We start from the raw sequence: 19,008 nt of genomic DNA, 5'->3' as shown, positions 1-19,008 counted from the left end.
GTACTATGAAGGATCAAACTAAGTATTGAACGTCGACGTCAAGGCTCCACAGTGGCCTTAACATCAGGTTTACAACTATGAGAAGCGTGGGTAGAATATAGAAGAAGATAATATTGTTCTAGAATCTAATTGTATCATAACGTCATACGGATGCATTTATATACAGACAGGCACTTTTCGGTAGGACTAGACTAGTGCGGACTATCCTCATCCGAGTCAAAGTGCTCGCGCGCCCAAGGACTGCGCAATCGAATGGCACGACCCTTGTAGAAGAAGATAAATGGAATCGGCACAAGCAGAATGGCGATAAATCCCAGCAGACTGGACGCCCACTCGTAGTCGAGCTTCTCGTACATCTGCGTAGCGAACAGCGGGAAGCCAGCACCGACAAGGTTCCGGACGAGAATAACACCAGCCAATGCAGAGGCAGAGTAAGTCTGGTAGCTGTCGACGACATAGTTGAGGATACTGAGGATGACGATGTAAAGACCCGCACCGAAGAAAGAAGACGCAATGATGGGGACGATCCAGTGCACGGAGCGGTAGCTGGTCCAGCCGAACCAGAACAGACTGATCGGGATGAGCAGCGAGCCGACACGGGCCATCCACATGCGCGCTTCCGGGACACTGCGGCCGCTGTTCTCGGCCACGCGGCGCAGGTAGTACCGCTCCTGCAGCGGGGACAGGGCACAGGCGATGATAGGGCCAATGGCCATGCCCAGGAAGCAAAGACCCTGTTGACCGACGTTGAAGCCGTGGCCGTTGGGTTCGCCAAAGACGAGAGGGAAGGCTTCGTTGAACAGGTAGACCAGCCCGTAGAGGAAGCCGTTGTAGATAGCGGAAAATGTGGTGATGGGCTCGGTGAACAGGAAGCGGAAGGGACGGGTGAGGGTGATCGCAAACAGCTGGTGCAGGCCCTTGCGGTCTTCTGCATGGAGGTCGGTGGTGGTCTCCGCGGAGCGCAATCCCTCGCGTTGCATCTGCTTACGCACGCGGGCGGCCTTGCGCTGCAGGATGATACTGTGGCGGGTTTCCGGGACAGTCAGGACCAGCGCAATCCAGGTGCCACCAGTGATGGCCATCATGATCCAGAAGATCCAGTGCCAGTTCAGGTTCAGGCCAATGTAGCCGCTGACCACCAGAGCCATGGGCGGGCCAAATGTGCTACTGAGACCGTAGAAGGCCATAGGGCCACCACTGTGGTTACGCTCCCACAGATCACTGATGGTACCACCCGTGTTGGTCAAGGGGGCACCACCCGCGAAACCGGCGATGAAACGGCAGACAATAATGGTGCCAATGTTAGGTGCCAGTGCGAGAGGCATCTGGAAGAGGGACATGATGAACCACGAGACGATGTAGACGGGCTGGCGACCAAAGTACTCGGACAGAGGAGCCAGCAAGACAGGTCCAATGGCATATCCCAGCACATACATGGACAGACATAATGTAGTGACTTCAGAAGACACGTGGAAATGTTCCGCGATGCCGGTGGCTCCGGAGGAGAAGGAACCGCAAGACCAAGTGCTGGATTTGGATTAGTAGGGTCGAGACACAGGCGGTTGGCAGTAGACCTACGTGATAACGTTCAAGAAACTGGCAAACAAGGTAATGTACCACTTGCGCCAGTAACCCCAGCAGCGCGGGTTGTCCCGATCTTGCGGGCCAAAGGTAATACGCAAGGGGAGAGCTTCATCAGGCTGGTTCCTGGCGCGAGCCAGAGCTTCCTCCTCGGTGACGACCAACGGAAGAGTCTCACGGTGTACATCCGAGATCTCTTGCTTCTGGTCGGCAGTGGCGAACAGGTCGCCGACGTGGGATTCCTCGGTCATGGTCGCGACGCCAGGTACAGGGAGAGGTTAGGTCAACAGGATACAGAACAAGAAAGTTAGATCAGATCATCAGGGGACGAAAGACTTTTAATACGGAAAAGAAATATCTGCGGCGCGAGGGGCAAAAGGGCATCAGCAGCCCGCCGCGTGACGTTCCCCGATTGCATTCTTGCCATGACCCAACTCCACTGGCCGGTGAGGGTTGCAGATGGTCTACCAATGAGATGGAGGGCACATAAGCTTCGACTCCAGATTTCTCCAGTTGCAGCCGTGTTCTCCATCTCTTCGGGGTATGACCGAGCTGGTTACAGGGTAATCCGGTGTCGGGAGGCAAGCTTTGAGCGTCAGGTTCAAGCCTCGGTCAAGCTTTAGGGCGCCGTGGCATCCGGGCGAGGATTCCAGAAAAGAGGGCCGATAAAGGCGGGATCTTGGCTGCCTTACCCAAAAGGCGCTTAGTCTCGCTGCACTCCAGGGGATCGTCTCCTCCTTATTCCTCCATCCTTTCGTCTCCCCGTGGAGTTGCCCTTGTTTCTCTGACTCACCGAAACCGCACGGTCGTGGGCCGCCCGGCCGATACACATTTCCCCAGGCAGGATTGCCGACCCCCCGCCGGCTGTTCCATTTGCCGTGGATGCTGTCCAGCAAAACTGTTTCTCTGCCCTTGTTGGGCCGAGATGCTTCCGGTGAGCTGATTCTGGTCTAACAACAAACTAGAATCAGCCACACCGCGTTGGATTTTTCCCCCCCTGCTAGCGAGATAGATTAGCTGCTGCCATTGCACCCAATAAATACTCTTCCGTGGTAAGCACCTTATCTTCCTATCGTGTACCACAAGAAAAGAAGGCAGAACTCAGCTGCTTTAGGAAGAACAAGCAACCTTTTTCAGTGTCAGTGTTAATATTAATAATTTGGAACCTTCGTGATTCCCAGCCGTCCTCCACCGGCTTTTAGGCTAAATGCCATCAGCCCCAAACCCCAACCCCAACTTGCGACGCCAGACAGACAAGACACTAAAATCCCCGGGCTGTTTTTCGGAGGCTTATTCCCCACTTGCCATTGGTAAGCACTAGATACGGCTCCTTCGAGTCGGTTTAGATCCCACGGAGAACCAAAAAGCTGAGCTCCCCGGTGAATGAGTCGGTCGGTATGTTGCTCTCATCACGGTCGGCTTGCTTACGGGCGTCGCTCTCATGCCGGTTGTCGGCATCCTTTCCCCGTGAGAACTGCCCCTCACCTAATACTATATCAACCAAGTACGGAGAACGGTGTACACAGTAGACGGTAGGCAATAGACAGTAGACAACACGGGTATAGCTGGGTGTCTGGATACGTGTGGACCTTCTGCCGCACCTGGTTTGGCCTGGCCTCTTCGTGGATAACGTGCTGGTGTGACAACCAATCAGTTGACCTTGTCTGCTTCATCGATCATCCAGCCTCAAAGCTGATTTGTTGTGCGGTCGCTGGCGCTGCTCAGCTCTTCTTTTTCGGTCACAGCTGGTCTGCCCACATTAGCATCCACTTGGCTAGCAGTTGACCAGGCCTCGTCTGTGCCGCTCATCACTCGCACGGAATCAAGTCTCCGCTGTCTACGGAGTACATGCTGGTTTCTGGGCTGCTTAAGCCATCCAGCGCGACAAGAACCTCCTCTCTCCCCGGTCGTTGTGGACGCATGGATCGACTGGCCCATCTTGGCATCTGGTGGTCTCCAGACGCCGACTCAACTGGCTCTGTCCTGGTTGACCCGGACATTGTTGTCTCGCAGAGAAGTCCGAGGTGAGCTTTTCTCGGGTTGCCTCCCTCATGGAGAGGCTGTATTTCGGACGTGAGCCGGCCCAGGGACTCCACCAGGCTAGTTCTCGCACTTTTGGAAATTTACCATGCACAAGGAGTTGGAGACGCCCAGTATCCTTTCCATATATTGCCGTTGCTATTTGCATTCTTCGCGCAAGGTATGGAAGGCCTCACGCCGATGTTGTCTGTCCTATGGTGACATAGGACGTGATGGGCAGTAACTTAATAGGCCAGAGTGAACGCACGGTCTCTGCCAATATGAATGGTAGCCATGCATTGTCTGTGTCGTGTGCTGTCAGTGCTCGTGTGCGGTCCCCGCGCATTAGTGAACCTTGAGCCGTAGCGATCATCGGTCGGAGAAATTCGCCTTTGACGAGAATTCACTGGTTTGTCCCACTAATGTGTATCATAACCTGCCAAAAGCCCGGTTTGGTGTGACACTGGGGAAAGAATCGTGAGTGCTGCCCCAGCCGGGGTGTTGTCTTTCCAAGACAGTGTGTCAACGTTGAACCTACAATCCCCGACCACCAACCTGACGGTTACATTTGTACACTGGAAGACGGGAGTTCATGACAAGATCCTACTGACATCTGCATGGCTCGAAGCTTCATCCGCGATGGTGAAACTGTTGCAACCGGAGGGGCGTCACTCTTTCGATGAGACATAATGCCCGAACAATGGGTTCCATCATGCGACGGAGTTAGTCCACGGATGAAATTAACCCCTGTTATACAGCATCCCTGGCGAAAGTCATACAGAATAGACCGCCTGTTTCCAGGTTGAAGTCTCAACTTCACGGTCAACTTGTATATATATGTAGCGTCAGACCTGCTTGATTTCAGCAATAACAAGGAATACAAGACAGCAGAAAGGACACCGACCACTAAACCAGCTACCAAAATGCGCATCGCACTTACGGGGACCGCCATTCTGGCCTATATCTCGCTTGCCGCCTCGCATGTCATCAAGCGGGACATTTCAATTGTCCTACGTGGTCTGTCCACCTTGAATGCCAACATAGGCACATTCGGTGCATCCGTTTATCGTTACGACGGAACACTTCCCGCTGCGATTGAAATCTTCCACCAGGAGAGTAGCCTGGAGAAGGACCTCGAGGGAGTGGCGGCCGATACCAACAGCACGGCGGAGTGGACCGCCCAGGAGAGCAATAGCGTGACTGAATCCTTGGTGGGATTGGAGCCGATTATGCGAACCTCAATTGCTGCACTTGTGATGAAGGTTGGAAGCTATCCCGAAATCTGTCAATTTTCTGCATGTGTTCTGACGTTTTGATTTCCAGAGAGATCTCTTCATCAGCGCCGGCGTGGGCTCTGCAGTACGGCTTAATTTGGTCAACATGAGGAGCCGGACAGTTGCTCTTTCTGTGGCTCTGCAGAACAAGGCTGTTGGTGCTGATAAGGAGACCATCCGACAAGGGACCGGAGATGTGGACGATGCTTATGACAGTGCCATTGATTCGTATGAGTCCCGGCTGTGAGTATGTCTGTGCCGCCTGTGGCTTGGTCAAACTGTCCTCAAGGCATCGATTAGGCGCCGGGAATTTTGTTCATGATTAGCTATTCTCAATGCAGAAGCTTGACATATGGTCGGTATCTTTTTTCGAGCACCGCGTAGTGGTCGGGAGTTCACATCCAGTATGTCTTGCCTTATGAGGGTCCCGGATGTGACCTATCTGTTCCACGCATTCGAGTTTGGCCTGGTCACTACAAAGTCCCAGCAGTTGATTTACAAAGGATCCCGGGCCGGCGCTTAGTTAACAGCTAGTTAGCTAACTAGCTAGTTAGTATATCGATGAGCACGGATGTCTCGGCTCCCCCGCGGCCAATGAGGAGCTCAATATGGGTCTACAACACCTACTTAATGCATACCAATGCGATAGCTACAGCTAGGTCACCAATAATCGATAGAATTGATATTGAGCGCTCTATTGTTTCCATCCTCGGCGATGTAGGGCGAGAGGGGAATGTGCCGAGCCGAGGTGCTTCTCCCCGACGCGAGCGGGGTTGGAACATGGTACAAAGTCGCGCAGCAGAAGAAGCAATTCCCATCCCTCGATTCACCGCACGTCACTTCCCCTGAACTACTACTACTACCACTCAATCTCATCATGCCCTCCAACTACGCTCACCATGTGGGAAACCATGATTATACTCGCGCTACTGTCGTGATTATCGGGGCTGGCGTATCAGGTACGAGATGAGCCCCTTGCCTTGTTTGTGACCAGGGTAATGATAAACTCTGCCACTAACAATCTCCCAGGTATATGCATGGCTATTGACCTCCTCCGTCGAACCCCCGTCCGGAAGTTCGTCATACTCGAGCAGGGAAGCGCTGTAGGAGGAACCTGGGCCAACAATCTCTACCCAGGCTGTGCCTGCGACGGTCAGAAGCGACCGGCCCAACATGGTCGCGCGTATAGATAGCTAACAGCCGTGTAGTCTGGAGCGCCCTGTACAGCTATTCATTTGAGCAGCGTCCCGACTGGACGGCAGAGTATCCGGCGCAGGAAGAGTTTCTGGTAATCCTGTCTTGCTTGCAACGCATATCAGTTGCTGACGCACCTGTAGGAATACCTCACGGATATTGCTCAGAAACATGGCCTCTACCAATACATTCGCTTCAACTCGACCGTACAGGAAGCCCGCTGGGACGACCAGCAACGGCAATGGAAGGTCCAGGTTGCCCTGAATGGCGCCAAGGCTAGCGAATTTCATGAGGAATATGAGCTTACCACAGACTTCCTGGTTTCCGCCGTCGGACAACTCAATGTGCCCAGCTATCCCTCAATCCCGGGTCTGGATGATTTTACCGGCAAGTTGATTCACTCAGCCAGATGGGACTGGACCTACGACTTCTCCGGCAAGCGGATCGCAGTGATCGGAAATGGTATTTACTCCATTACCATTAGAACACTCGGGATCATATACTGACAGCCGTGACAGGCGCCTCGGCAATCCAAATTGTCCCTGAAATAGCCAAAACAGCCTCTCATATAACCATCTACCAACGCAGTCCGAAATGGGTCGTTCCACGCTTCAACAAGCCGGTCGGCGCTTTCCAGCAGTTCCTATTGTCATATGTACCTCCCGTGCGCTGGTGCAAGCGAGCTCTGCAGATGCGCTTTCGAGAATGGTCATACAATGTTCTCGTCACCCCGGGCACAGTCCCGGCCCGCGAAGCTGAGGAAGATGCAAAGAAATGGATGAAAACCCAATTGCCCGACAAGCCCGAATTGTGGGACACTCTGACCCCCAACTATGCCATAGGATGCAAGCGCATCCTCATTTCCGACGACTTCTATTCAGCGTTGAATTCGAGTCACGTTGACCTCAATCCCAAGCCAATCCAGCGTATTACAGCCACGGGTGTCCAAACGGAGGGTGACGAGCAGGAGTATGATCTCATCGTGTTGGCCACTGGATTCCGTGCTTCGGAATTCCTGCACCCGATTCGGGTGTATGGCGCTGGGGGCCGGTCGCTGGAAGATATCTGGAAGGGCGGACCAAAAGCTTACTACGGTATGACTGTTGAGGATGTGCCGAACTTCGGCATGCTCTACGGACCAAACACAAACTTGGGTATGTCCATCATTCTATCAAGTCCTTTAGGAGGACATACACTGATAAGATAGGCCACAACTCCATCATCCTCATGATCGAAGCCCAATCACGATACATAACCACCCTGATCCGAGCCGTAGCCGATGCGAAGAAAAAGGACCAAACGCTGGTTATTCAACCCCGCCCAGACGTGCTACGCGAATATAACGACCGGGTCCAGAAACAGCTTGCAGAAACCAGTTTCGCCGACCCTAACTGCCAAAGCTGGTACAAGACTGATAAGGGCCTGATCACGAACAACTGGCCACTCAAGGTGGTGGAGTACCAGAAGGAGGTGTCCCAGGTGCGATGGACGGACTTCCTTATCAAGGGCGATGGGGCTGCGACAGTGGAGAAGAAAAAGGCGACGTACGTTGGTCGGGTTAGGGAGGAGGTGCTGATCAGTAATGTTACGTTGTTTTTGGGGGTGGCTTTGGCGGCTGGAGGAGTTTACTGGCGTGCTACGAGGGGATGGAAGTGGTAGGCTTTAGGCTGCTGCTTTGTGATACGGATCTATTGTAATTTCTTCAATCGAGACGGTGAATTAGCATGCTTGTTTTTGTAGTAGAGTGATGCCTCTTGTAGAAAGTATGTGTCGATGGGTCTAAACTTCTGCCCATGGTTTCTTTATTATCCTATCACGCTACTAAAATTAACCCGGATCATTGAATTTCACTATGCTACTAATATATAGTCACCTATCCAAACATGATCTTAAACCCCTCAAACCACCTCCCAGAGCGTCTAGAAGCTGGAACCTCCGCAGCAACAATTTCAGCTATCCCAGTCACCAGATCCACCTCCTCACACGGAATCAACCAAGGTCCCCCCCACCCAGTATACAATCTATGCCCTAAATAAAAGATCACGAATATCAGAATCCCCACATACGAAGTAACAAACGTCGAGGTATCCCACTGCTCCGGAAAAAACACCGCAAACCCATTCAACCACAATAACAAGAAGATCACACAGCCAGCAAAATACGCAGCATATGGTTGAAACATCGATCGATACGGCAATTCCACAACATCAAGTTCCTGCGCTGCTGTGGCCTTTCGAAAGCGAATGTATATAACGCAGACACACACCCAACTTACATACGCGCCGCTATTCACGAGGTTGACGAACCAGTTGAATACTGTTGCAGCGGAGGAACTGACGTTCATGTATGCGAGAAGGGAGAATAACGAGGTAAATCCCAGAGACATGTACGGGACACCTGATCCTGTACAGCGCTTGAATATCTTAGGCGCGGTGCCGAGAGTTGCCATGGAATATAGTGTGCGAGTGGCGAGATATAGCCACGAATTTCCTGCGGACCAGGCTGATAGCAGAATCACGACGTTGATGACCGAGTCGAGACCCTTTATACCTGCGTCTTTGGCCGCAATCGCCCAGGGAGAGGCGCTGGCGTCACTGCTGCCGCCGAGTAGCTGGTTGTGGTTGCTCGGGCAGATTAGACCTATGAGGAAGGCACCGAGGATGTAGAAGATAACTAGTCGGATGAAGAACCGTCGTCCGGCTGTTGGAAGGTTCTGGCGGGGGTTTTGCATCTCTCCTGCCGTGATGACTAGGAGCTCTGGTGTGAAGGCAAAAATGTAGACGGAGAAGCGTAGGGTCGCAATGAATGCGACTAGTCGCCCCGAGGCTCCACTGACAATGTATTCATTCGTAGCTCCGGGGCTATGCCAGTAGGCGAACCCTATTGCTTTGTAATTCGGACCACCGCCGCAGGTGATTACCAGGGCCATGATGAAGAGGCCGATGATACCAATTACTTTGATCGAGGCAAACCAGAATTCGGTCTCTCCGTATACTTTGACCGGGAAGCAATTCAATCCCACAATGACCACCAGCATGATTGTGATCCATACAGCGATATTCACAGGACTAGGCCAGTAACCAATAACGAGCGCTGCGGCAGTAATCTCCGAAGGGACCGTGATGGCGAAGACGTAGTAGTACATCCAGCCTAAGGCAAACCCCATACTACTCGACACGTATCTATGGCCGAAGTAGGCAACTGATGAGCCACGGACTGGAAGGAAGGAGCTGAACTCAGTTGTCGAAGTCACTATGCAGAACACCAGTAGTGTTAGGAAAGAGTAGCCCAGCAAAAGGAACAGCGGGCCCCCGATGCTCAGAGATTCACCACTGCCGATGAACAGTCCGGTGCCGATGGCGCCGCCAATAGCTATCATTTGGGTGTGGCGCGGTTTGAGTCCTCTGACGGTCTCGACATGGATGATGTTTTCCACTTGGCCTTCTTTCTGTGATGGCATCTGGTATAGTCCATTCTCCAGATCTGTTGAGGGGTCTGCTTTAGTCACGTCTGCTGTCTGGATCGGGGCATTGTGGGTGGAGATTGGGTTTGAATCTGACATTGTGTGCTCGTGCGATGATTTTCCCTGGATAAAGATACTCTAGTTATGTTATGTGATTGACTTCCAAAGATTCAAGTCAAAGCTCATAGCGGTTTTAGTGATATAAGTATCTAGTGATCCTATATCTGGCTATCAGCATAATCTGCATTTCGGAAAGCATTGTGTACAGCATCATGCATAAAGTGACTCGGCCCATTTCAGCCAGAGGCCACGCGTGATATGCTGTCAGCATTTACCGAAACGATCCAATGATATTCAAGCTTTCTACAATATCAATGCCAAGGTGATAAGTACAAAAGAGATAAGAGCAAGGGAATTGCAAGCCCTTCTCGGAAGTCAATATCTTGAGTTCAGCCGTTGCGGGGAAAGGTGCCAGATATGACTCGGCTCCCGGGCTCTTGTTAATCCATCGTGGTAAATATTTCCTGCTTGTGTTCAGACTTGCGTTTTAGAGTCGTGGACGCAATAGTGGATTTATTGTTTTTTCTTGTCGGCTTGTTAATTCTTATGCCTTGTATAGCGGCCGAGCGGTTTGATTTAGACAGTATTAAAAGTTCAATATTTGGATTATCGAGTGTATTATTATCTAATTAAATTCTGATATAATTGCGAGAATATTCCGCATATATTGCTTTCCTTCCTTATCATCCTCCTTTATTATACATCTTCTTATGATTGTGTCCATTCAGTAGAGGGTACAGAAGTGAGACAGACTGAGAATCCCACCTATTGTTGACGCCGACGAGCAATGTAGCAGACTTAGACCAACCTCCGTTGCCTGAGATATTCGTAATCGGGCATTGCCTCATGAACCCTCTCGAGAATAAAATTAGCCATCTTGTCGCCAAATTCGTGCTTCCACCTTTCCGCCTCCGAAGCAATATCAACAACCTCCGGCGCCTTCTCTTTTAACACCCCGGAGGATCCCATCAGAGTTGTTCTCATGGAAGTTTCAGCTTTCTGAAGTATGGAGTCTTGCTCGGAAGCTCCATCTCCGGACGAGGATTTATCCTCAGGACCGACACTCTCCCACTCAAACTTTAAAACTGTGGGGTCGAGTCCCGTTTGCTCGCAGGATTTTACCATAGAGCTCTTATTATGGATAAGGTCAGAGGCATCCAGAATGATTGGATGCGCCAGTCCCTTCCGGCGAACACACCAATCGTAGAGCATCCGTGTCCAGTGTAGAGTTAGAGTAACTTTTAAATAGCTATCCGACAACAGACCCTCGAAGGGATTATCACCCGAAGGATAAAGGTCCTTCAGAGCCCGATCAGCCCGGTACATCGATGGGAAAACTAAGGCAGGATGTCGGATGAGAAATGCCAGTTGCCAGGTAGCCAGGTACCCGTCTGGGAGGACAGTTTCATTCAATGGAGGAAGCCCTTTCGACCGGCCATACTTGCTATCCACACGAACCTGGAAGAATGAGTGGTAATCGGGCGCCATTAAGGCGGCCAAGGCATCTCCATTGGTGGTGTCGGCATCATGCAGCGTCCTAGAAATGGCGGCCGGGTTCATCAGCCAAGATATATGCTCTTTGACGAAGAAAATTTTCCCTTCATCACGGGCCAAGGCGGAGGATCCTTCCAGGGTCTCCAAACACTGTTGGAGGACCCCTTGAACCTCGAGTGCTTGTTTCAGTGTCCATTGTGCGATGGGCTTGCTGAGGAGGTCATCTTTGATCAATGTAAGATATGTTGGTGTGAAACAATATCCGCCTTCATCGTTGGTGATGGCACCTGGCTGATCGCTAATAGAGAGTATCTTCAATAATAGATTGGACGCGGTCCGAGGCATGCTTAACAGCAGCACGCGGCGAGGAGGGCTCTGGGTACTATCCATGCTGGGGGTTTAAATCCATGAAGACTGCGTGGTAGGTAGGGGGATCAGAAAGCAATCGATGGAAACCTTCGAGAAGGTGGAGGATAAAACGGAAGTGAAATCAAATTCGAAGTACCCTTGATGTCTCTGTGGAATAGGCAGAATAGATTGTGAGACAAAGAATGTAGGGGTCGTGAAAGCGGATTTCTCGCCGCAGAGCCTACTGGCTGGTGACCATCAAGCTGGTAAGGTATTCCTATATTTAAGGGCCCTCTCCGCGGACTGAACTAGACTGATCATTCCTCGCACTCCCGAGGACAGTGAAGACAGTGTCGGCGCACTAAGCACTAGACCAAAAGCAATATACCGCTTTTGGTTAGCTAGGCGATAGAGAGATACATGTTCCAACAGTTAATCAACTTGCGAGACCAGAGATAAGTGGGGCGGAGTCAGCGCACATCAGGAACTATACAGTTGAAATGCATAAAGGTTGGCCATAGCGTGAGAGCTTTGCATTGTTCGGGTGATGTTAGAGATAGGGTTGACTACATGTGAGGAGCGAGTTTTGAGAGTTGAGAGAGGAACAAACAGAAATGGAATGCGGAAATCCTTCTAAAGTGGGTCACACCATCGAAGAATGTCTAAAAATAGCCATTATGTGATGACACTTCCGGCACTTATCGTTTGTTGGTCAGATTGATTGACTGATATATCGAAACCTACGCAAATAACAATGCACCAGCATACAGCCAGCTGCAATACTCCGATGTCTAATAGCCAAGTTGACATATGGGTTGGAGTGCACTGATATCCCTATCTTGGCGGTGCGGCTGCCATAAGAATGTGAAGCAAGGGAACATGAGACTATCTACATATATGGTATCATGATTATAACATACGCTAATCTGAGATTTTGCTCACATTTCCTTTTAGGGGCGCATACCTAAGCCGCGATATGTCTACTCCAGCCGGGATAACCTGCAAAGACCACGCACACATAAAGTAATCATGGAGTACTTCATAATATTCAAGTATATGATTCTAGTATGGTACAGCGGAGACGGACTGATTTAGGCTGGCCACACTCCAGGATTACCCCTTCTGCCGTTCCATGTCAGTTCCCAACTATTTTCTTTCCATGCAAAGTGACAGAACCCCTTAAGGATCCTCGATTCCCGTTATTGCAGACTAACTATGCAGCAAAGCAGCATTAGGTATCCTCATACTTGCCACAGCATTCTCTTTCCATCAGCATCAAAGCTTCGGAGACGTCACAGGTGGCTCTTAGGCTGGGAGCAGCATCCGGAAGAACTCTGGCTGGCGGGCTTCTCTGTAAGCTCCACACTCTTGTTGAATGCCTGTGTGGACGGAGGGACATCGTTCGCTGGGTTGAAAAGGCAGAAATTATAAGGGCTCAGCCGAACCTGTGCCATTTCGGCCGGCATAACTGGGAAGTCCTCTACACGTGGGTTATGAGTGAAGCCGTAAGTATGCCAGATGACAATATCATCGTTTCGGACCGAGTCTCGAGCTTCGCTAATCCATGATTTGATACCAGTACCGCCAAGGGATTGGTTCGTGTAGTCACCCGCTGGGAACAGCTGACGGTCCTTGTACTTCGTGACCCAGATCGGGCTCTCACAGAATTCCGACCGGCGCGAATGCCAGGAGCCAGGGCGAGCAAGCAGCATCTATAAGCGTTAGTGTGGTCCAAAATTGACAAGTCTGATCGACTTACTTGAGAGCGATGAGGCACGAGTTTGTACCCAATTGGAGTCAACGACACGGGGTTTTGGACATTCTCGTTCAAAATTTTGAAGACTCTTCCCTTCGAGATGTCGTCCTCCACAGTTCCTGCCCGATCAAGTATCTGCTGTTGGGTTATGAATCCGGTACCAAGGGGGTTCAGATCCTCGTCCCAGGGAAGGGGAACAGTGTCGGTAGACGCAAAACTATTCTTGAGACCGCCCACGGCTGGATCGATACGCAGATTGAAGAGATGCTGATGATACGGGGCCATCACTCCATCCGCAACACGGGTGCCCCAGGCTACCTTGGCATCTTTGTCGATTGGCTGGGTAGAGAGAATACCCGTAGCACGGGTTTCGAAGGTGAGTTCTCCCGACTGATCGAAGTACCACATGAAAATATATTCATAGTTGGCCACGGTGATGATCGTTTGCAAGACAAGCTGCCGTTTTCTCACTACCGTTGCCTTTCCAGTTCGGTGGTTGGTATGCTTCCACTGGATTCCGTTATCAATCTCATGGATGCAAATAGCATTCGGCCTAGGCGCAGGGCTTCCATCTTTGGCGACAACACATCCGTCAAGGTATTTGATGAGGCCGAGGCAGTCACAGCCCACTGTTATGAGTAATATAGTCAGACATATATTGCAAGCCTGGACAAAGGGGAAAGAGCGTACATTGAAGGTTGTTTGCAGTCACACCTGCACCGACGTTTCCCAGGTCAAATGCACCCTTTCGATAAATCGGGTTACGGGGATCGCCGTATGGCACAAACATTTCCGAAAGTGAGAGGCGATAGAAGGCGCTCTTTCCATCGAAAGACACATCATGAAGGGTCATTCCTGATCAGTATTAGTATCTTGGTTATTCCTCCAAAGTTTGGGGTACAGCTCACCTTCACGCCAATTGAACCCAACGCGGAAGCGCCATTTCTCCCATTCGATCAAGTACCCATTGACTGTAAAGGACGCCCCTTCTGGCTGAATTACTTGGTAGGGCTTTAGGGTAGTCCGAGGAGGGTTTTTCTGCAAGCGATGATCATATTCTGGCTCGACGGGGTTGGTCCGACGATGAGGCACAGCCGAACCAATAGCAGTGGCGGTTTGGTCCGATCCCAAAGGCAGACGAATAATTTTTATCACTTCCATCTTGCAGAGATCTACAATGACCATGAAATCCAGAGGGAAGCTATAATGACTGGAATCGGGGTCATTATTCTTGGGATTTCGCATGTACATGAAGACCTGAGAATGAACCTGTCAGCTAATTGTGCACGAGGCGGCGGTTCAGCAACGCAGTACCTGGGTGCGACGAGTCTGTGTATCTTCACCATCTACGCCGTAATCCCAAGGATCGAGGACGACGGTGGTGTCATCAATTTGGAGTCTCTTAATCTCCGTCTGGACACAAGGATCCTTCATGACAACCTGCGCCGCTTCGTTCATCTCCGCCCGGTCGACCGGTCCATGAAAGTCGCGTGGAAGCTCTTTATGATGGACAAGACTCTGTCTGGAGAGGTCCACGATGCCTTCGAACAGACGAGGGGTGTACTCAATGTACCAAATGAGGAAGATCTGACGGGGGATGAAGGGAAGGGGCCGACCATGGTGCTCTGCGTCCAGGAAGTCAACAAGTGCAGCTTTAGGTGGCTCTTCCAGTCCAGCTGCTTTGAAGTGGAGTGAGATCCCATTGTATTTGGCTTTCACTAAATCAGTCGCCTGCCGGATTTCGTCCGGGCTGGCTGGATCCAAAGGGTGGCACGACATCGTGAAGAGAGGTGATTAGGTGACAACTTGATAGGTGAGAAGATGAAAGATGCAAAGATGAAGTTAGTCAGTGTTAACGCCTCCAGCGAAAAATATATATCGCATCGTGGGGCCGAGTCAGCGAGCAGAACAGAGTCACTGAACACCGGCCGAGTTGAACGTCGAGTATGCATGTCTCCACACGGTGGGCTGGGCTGAGTGCAGATGTCCGGACCTTAAGGCAGTGACAGACTGTCATTAACTCTCCCATGCCCCCAATCTTCCACGATCACCGCACATGATAGAGCGTGATGTGCAGTATGCTCTACATAACTCCGCGACAAAGCGGAGTCGGAATGTCCGATTGCGATCGTGTTCGCCAGCTGCTGCCAGCATGCGCATCCGCGGGAATTCCTTCTCCTTAAGGTACGAAGCCCCTGCAAGTGTATCTCACCGGGTATTTAATTGGTGTATCGACCAGTCTCATCCAATTACCCACGCTATGCGACGATAGAGGCAAGGTGGCAACCGCATCAGATAAGAGAACATTGGCAACAGCGGAAGGAGGAGGATGCGGGGAAAAGTTTGGGGCCGAGTCACCACTTATCCGCATCTTCATCCCGTATCCCAGCGTTTCTAGACGCCGTTCCTACCATCACCATGCCACGTCGCGTATGGTCAACCGAAGAAGACGAAAAGCTCATAGCCCTTGTTGAGCAGTTGGGAGATAAGCGTGGCAGAGACAGTAAATGGACTGAGATCTCCAAGAACCTCCCAGGGCGGACAAACAAGGTCCATCCTTCCGGAGACAGTTTGCGGGTTGAATACTGACGACAACACCAGGATTGTCGAAAGCGTTGGTTCCATTCCCTAGACCCAAAACTGCGCAAAGGTCGCTGGACCAAAGAGGAAGACGAGATTCTCCTCGCCGCTCATCGGCGACTGGGACCTGCTTGGAAGGAAATCGGTACGCTGTTGCATTGATTCGTCTTCTTTTGAATGCAATTTGCTGAGTAATATCTGAGCAGCACTTCTCATCAAGGGCCGAAAGGATGATCAATGTGCGAAGCGATATACCGATATTCTAGACCCCTCTGTGAAAAACCGCCTCAGAAGTTGGTCGCCAGAGGAAGACCACTATTTGACGACAAAGGTAAAGGAACTGGGGCATAGATGGGCTACGATATCATCGGGACTACCGGGTCGTCCTCCTTTGACTTGTCGAAATCGGTGGAGAAGACTATGCAAAGAAATCACAACCATGCCAACTCAACCCAGCCAAGGCCAGGACGATTCCACGGAATTATCACCATCCTCCGGCTCTGGCTCATTTTATCCAGGCTCTAGCAGTGGAAACGCTAGTTCCATGGACAACGGCTCGCAGGAAGATGGCGAAAGCCCCGATGTTCATCTGGATGCGATGGATATGGCCACCGGATTGTCGGAAAACATATTATTATCCTCACCATTCGACCTGAACGATGCAGCTATTCTTTCCATGCGTTACCCAGATGAAGGCTATATGTCACTTCAATATGACTCGGAAATGTTCTCGTATCCTCTCGTGCAGAACCAAACCCCTGAGAGCAACCACACAAGAACACACACCGGGCATCTATCATCGAACGAGAACGCCGAGATGAATACAATACCAAGAGATTCCCCCTCGATCTTGAGCCCTGAGGGTCGGGCTGGAGACCGCGACCGGCTTATGTCAAACAACTCCGATATCAGGGGTCAAGAAACATCGCCTACCAATGGCCTTCACACCTTCAATGCGGACAATATTCGGCTCGCCTTAGACTCATTTACACAAAGCGCGGAGCCCGATCAGAATGCCATAGAGGAAGCAGCCGTTCAACAAGTGCTCACGTCTGCTCAGTGGACCTCTTCAAACTCAAGGGATGCCTTATCACGGTCATATCCTACCCAAGCGCAAGAGGTTCATCACCACCACCATTTCCATCATCATTTCCATCATCACCATTACCACCACCAAACTCATGGAACATAGTAGCTACCATCATAATATAATGCATAAACATAACATAAAATACTTTTTCGACTACAAAGCTCCCTGGCATGTGTGTATCTGCCCTAAAAAAAAAAAAAAAAAAAAAACAATGGAAAACTGCTCAGCATATCAATTAGCCATAACATACAACAGATGATCCTTTAATGCGATATGACATTTCGATAAATCATATACCCGTTATTTCTGCGAGCTCTCTGGAACATAATCTGCCGCCCACGTACTGTCGGCCTCGTTAGTTGTTGCTCGGAACTGCGATAAGCGGTATTCCTTTGCCGACTGGGCCGAGTCAACAACATCCCCACTTCAAACTGATATGACTCGGCCCAGCCTTGATTGGTCGCACCCCTCTTTTACAGCTGTTGATGCATTGTATGTCCTCAGTCGTCGTGGATACGGAACTCAGCATCGTACTATGTAGAACGTCTCTATTTTACACTCACACTACCTTCACACCAGAATGAATGACCAAAATTCCCTCCGACTCCCACCTACTCCTATTAACCCGGATCTCTCGTCAGGGCAAAACGCATGATGTATAGTCCCCTTGGACTTGCTCAAGCGAGTACAAGAAATAAAAGAACACGGACTTAAGCATGGACACGAATCATTTCTCATATTTGCAGAGCGCCTATTACGCTCTAATACCCCAATGCCCTATTGACATGATTAACTAATGGCTTGCCCTGTGCCCGTCTCTCCAAATTATACGCAAAAATCTTCAACACGCGCTCATAATAATGATTCGAGTTGCCACTACAATGAGGCGTGATAATGACGTTCTTATACCCCCAGAGCTTATGATCAGCGGGTAACGGCTCTGGATCCGTCACATCCAACGCAGCACCCCTGATTTTGCCTTCATCCAGTGCAACCATCAAGTCCTCCGTATTGACACAGGGTCCCCGTCCAACATTACTAACATAGGCCTTCTTCTTGCTAAGGATGTCAAACTGCTCACGCGAAATCATTCCCCGGGTTTGATTTGTGAGCGGCAGTGTGATGACCAGTAGATCGAGATCCGACGCAAGAAATTCATTCAGTTGCTCTTTTCCTGCAAACCATGCGGATGGAAATTCGCCTTCGGGGTCGCCCAGTCCTGGTTCAGTATAGTCTTCGGATCTGCGAGACTCAGGGGTATCCCGGCTGTGCAAGGTATACGCGTAGACATCCATGCCGAATGCTTTGGCAACTCGGGCACATTGTCGGCCAATGCAGCCGTATCCTAGAATTCCACTTCAGGGTTTTCTCAGCACTGGTATGAAGCAGAAGGGCAAAGGATAGTGTTACACTCACATTCTGAGTCCGACCGCATCTTCTGTATCCTCATCAGTAGGTGGATCTACCCACTTGCAGGCCCTTTGGTTCTCGAGATATTCCGGAACTTTCAACAGTTAGTGTCAGCCATCATTGTAATGATGCTCTTTCCATGCTTACTATGATGCTGAAAGGCTAAAAATGTCGAGAAAACCCACTCCGCGATTTGGGGCCTTAAAGACTGATCAGTTGTCGTGACTCCTTACAGCTACTAGGTTTAGTACTCACGGATGATTGCCATTAGACGTGCAGAATGGAATATCTGTGTCTTCAAAAAGTGGCATGCCCAGTAACTGATTGCATCCGGCACTCAACAGCTGAACATACTGAAGCTTCGGCAGCCATTCCTTCGGAGGAAATACTTGCCAGGTGAAGAGTATGGTAGCCTCTGCCCATGTTTCCTTGGGGATGGGTGGTAGTTCTTTCGCGTACATCTCCACATGATGATGCTCCACTCGCATTCCCGGATTAGCCTGTCGCACTCTCTGGAGCCATTGGTCCGGAGGCGCAAAGGGCTGGATGAAGAGTAGAAGGTCTGAATATGTCATTGTTTGAAGGGACCGATGTGGGTACCAAATTCTATGAGCGCAGCATCCGTTATTTGAAAATCCGGTAATGACTCGGCTCTGTAGAGACCGAGTCAAGGGCCCGAAGCCGTGTCAAGATGCCATCAGGACCGAGTCAAGAGATTTATCGGTTGCGATGGCGAACG

At 50.7% G+C, this 19,008-nt stretch overlaps 8 protein-coding genes across 8 annotated transcripts; 3 read left to right on the top strand and 5 right to left on the bottom strand.

Annotated features, from left to right (window-relative positions):
- Positions 1 to 191: 191 nt before the first annotated feature.
- On the bottom strand, positions 192 to 1,832 carry BO85DRAFT_492992 (MFS transporter; the record flags this gene model as incomplete). Its single annotated transcript, XM_025663810.1, has 2 exons — positions 192 to 1,527; positions 1,579 to 1,832. The coding sequence occupies 2 exons, from the start codon at positions 1,830 to 1,832 to the stop codon at positions 192 to 194; spliced, it is 1,590 nt and encodes a 529-aa protein (XP_025510381.1).
- Positions 1,833 to 4,304: 2,472 nt separating this feature from the next.
- Positions 4,305 to 5,397, top strand: BO85DRAFT_481833 (cell wall mannoprotein 1 family protein; the record flags this gene model as incomplete). Its single annotated transcript, XM_025663079.1, has 3 exons — positions 4,305 to 4,862; positions 4,924 to 5,117; positions 5,259 to 5,397. Exons 1-3 carry the CDS (start codon positions 4,524 to 4,526, stop codon positions 5,395 to 5,397), a joined length of 672 nt encoding a protein of 223 aa, XP_025510380.1. The 5' UTR covers positions 4,305 to 4,523.
- Positions 5,398 to 5,662: 265 nt separating this feature from the next.
- BO85DRAFT_481832 (flavin-containing monooxygenase) lies at positions 5,663 to 7,811 on the top strand. The gene is made up of 6 exons (XM_025663078.1): positions 5,663 to 5,833; positions 5,904 to 6,026; positions 6,083 to 6,162; positions 6,212 to 6,530; positions 6,587 to 7,222; positions 7,276 to 7,811. Exons 1-6 carry the CDS (start codon positions 5,752 to 5,754, stop codon positions 7,725 to 7,727), a joined length of 1,692 nt encoding a protein of 563 aa, XP_025510379.1. The 5' UTR covers positions 5,663 to 5,751; the 3' UTR covers positions 7,728 to 7,811.
- Positions 7,812 to 7,941: 130 nt separating this feature from the next.
- BO85DRAFT_507284 (proline-specific permease) lies at positions 7,942 to 9,630 on the bottom strand (the record flags this gene model as incomplete). Its single annotated transcript, XM_025664395.1, has 1 exon — positions 7,942 to 9,630. One exon carries the CDS (start codon positions 9,628 to 9,630, stop codon positions 7,942 to 7,944), a length of 1,689 nt encoding a protein of 562 aa, XP_025510378.1.
- Positions 9,631 to 10,389: 759 nt separating this feature from the next.
- Positions 10,390 to 11,243, bottom strand: BO85DRAFT_431462 (uncharacterized protein; the record flags this gene model as incomplete). The annotated part of the gene is made up of 1 exon (XM_025658335.1): positions 10,390 to 11,243. The coding sequence occupies exon 1, from the start codon at positions 11,149 to 11,151 to the stop codon at positions 10,390 to 10,392; it is 762 nt and encodes a 253-aa protein (XP_025510377.1). The 5' UTR covers positions 11,152 to 11,243.
- A 1,482-nt stretch (positions 11,244 to 12,725) lies between these two features.
- BO85DRAFT_524345 (copper amine oxidase) lies at positions 12,726 to 14,968 on the bottom strand (the record flags this gene model as incomplete). The annotated part of the gene is made up of 5 exons (XM_025665409.1): positions 12,726 to 13,145; positions 13,193 to 13,818; positions 13,880 to 14,044; positions 14,098 to 14,446; positions 14,504 to 14,968. 5 exons carry the CDS (start codon positions 14,966 to 14,968, stop codon positions 12,726 to 12,728), a joined length of 2,025 nt encoding a protein of 674 aa, XP_025510376.1.
- Positions 14,969 to 15,607: 639 nt separating this feature from the next.
- Positions 15,608 to 16,961, top strand: BO85DRAFT_481829 (uncharacterized protein; the record flags this gene model as incomplete). Its single annotated transcript, XM_025663077.1, has 3 exons — positions 15,608 to 15,739; positions 15,791 to 15,914; positions 15,976 to 16,961. The coding sequence occupies 3 exons, from the start codon at positions 15,608 to 15,610 to the stop codon at positions 16,959 to 16,961; spliced, it is 1,242 nt and encodes a 413-aa protein (XP_025510375.1).
- Positions 16,962 to 17,620: 659 nt separating this feature from the next.
- BO85DRAFT_443133 (D-isomer specific 2-hydroxyacid dehydrogenase family protein) lies at positions 17,621 to 18,844 on the bottom strand (the record flags this gene model as incomplete). The annotated part of the gene is made up of 4 exons (XM_025658865.1): positions 17,621 to 18,215; positions 18,276 to 18,363; positions 18,417 to 18,469; positions 18,525 to 18,844. 4 exons carry the CDS (start codon positions 18,842 to 18,844, stop codon positions 17,621 to 17,623), a joined length of 1,056 nt encoding a protein of 351 aa, XP_025510374.1.
- Positions 18,845 to 19,008: the final 164 nt, after the last annotated feature.

Source organism: Aspergillus piperis, assembly GCF_003184755.1.
Source record: "Aspergillus piperis CBS 112811 unplaced genomic scaffold BO85scaffold_31, whole genome shotgun sequence".
Lineage (NCBI taxonomy): Eukaryota > Fungi > Ascomycota > Eurotiomycetes > Eurotiales > Aspergillaceae > Aspergillus > Aspergillus piperis.
The sequence above is the reverse complement of the archived record's forward strand: the minus strand, read 5'-3'. Positions and strand labels throughout refer to the sequence as shown.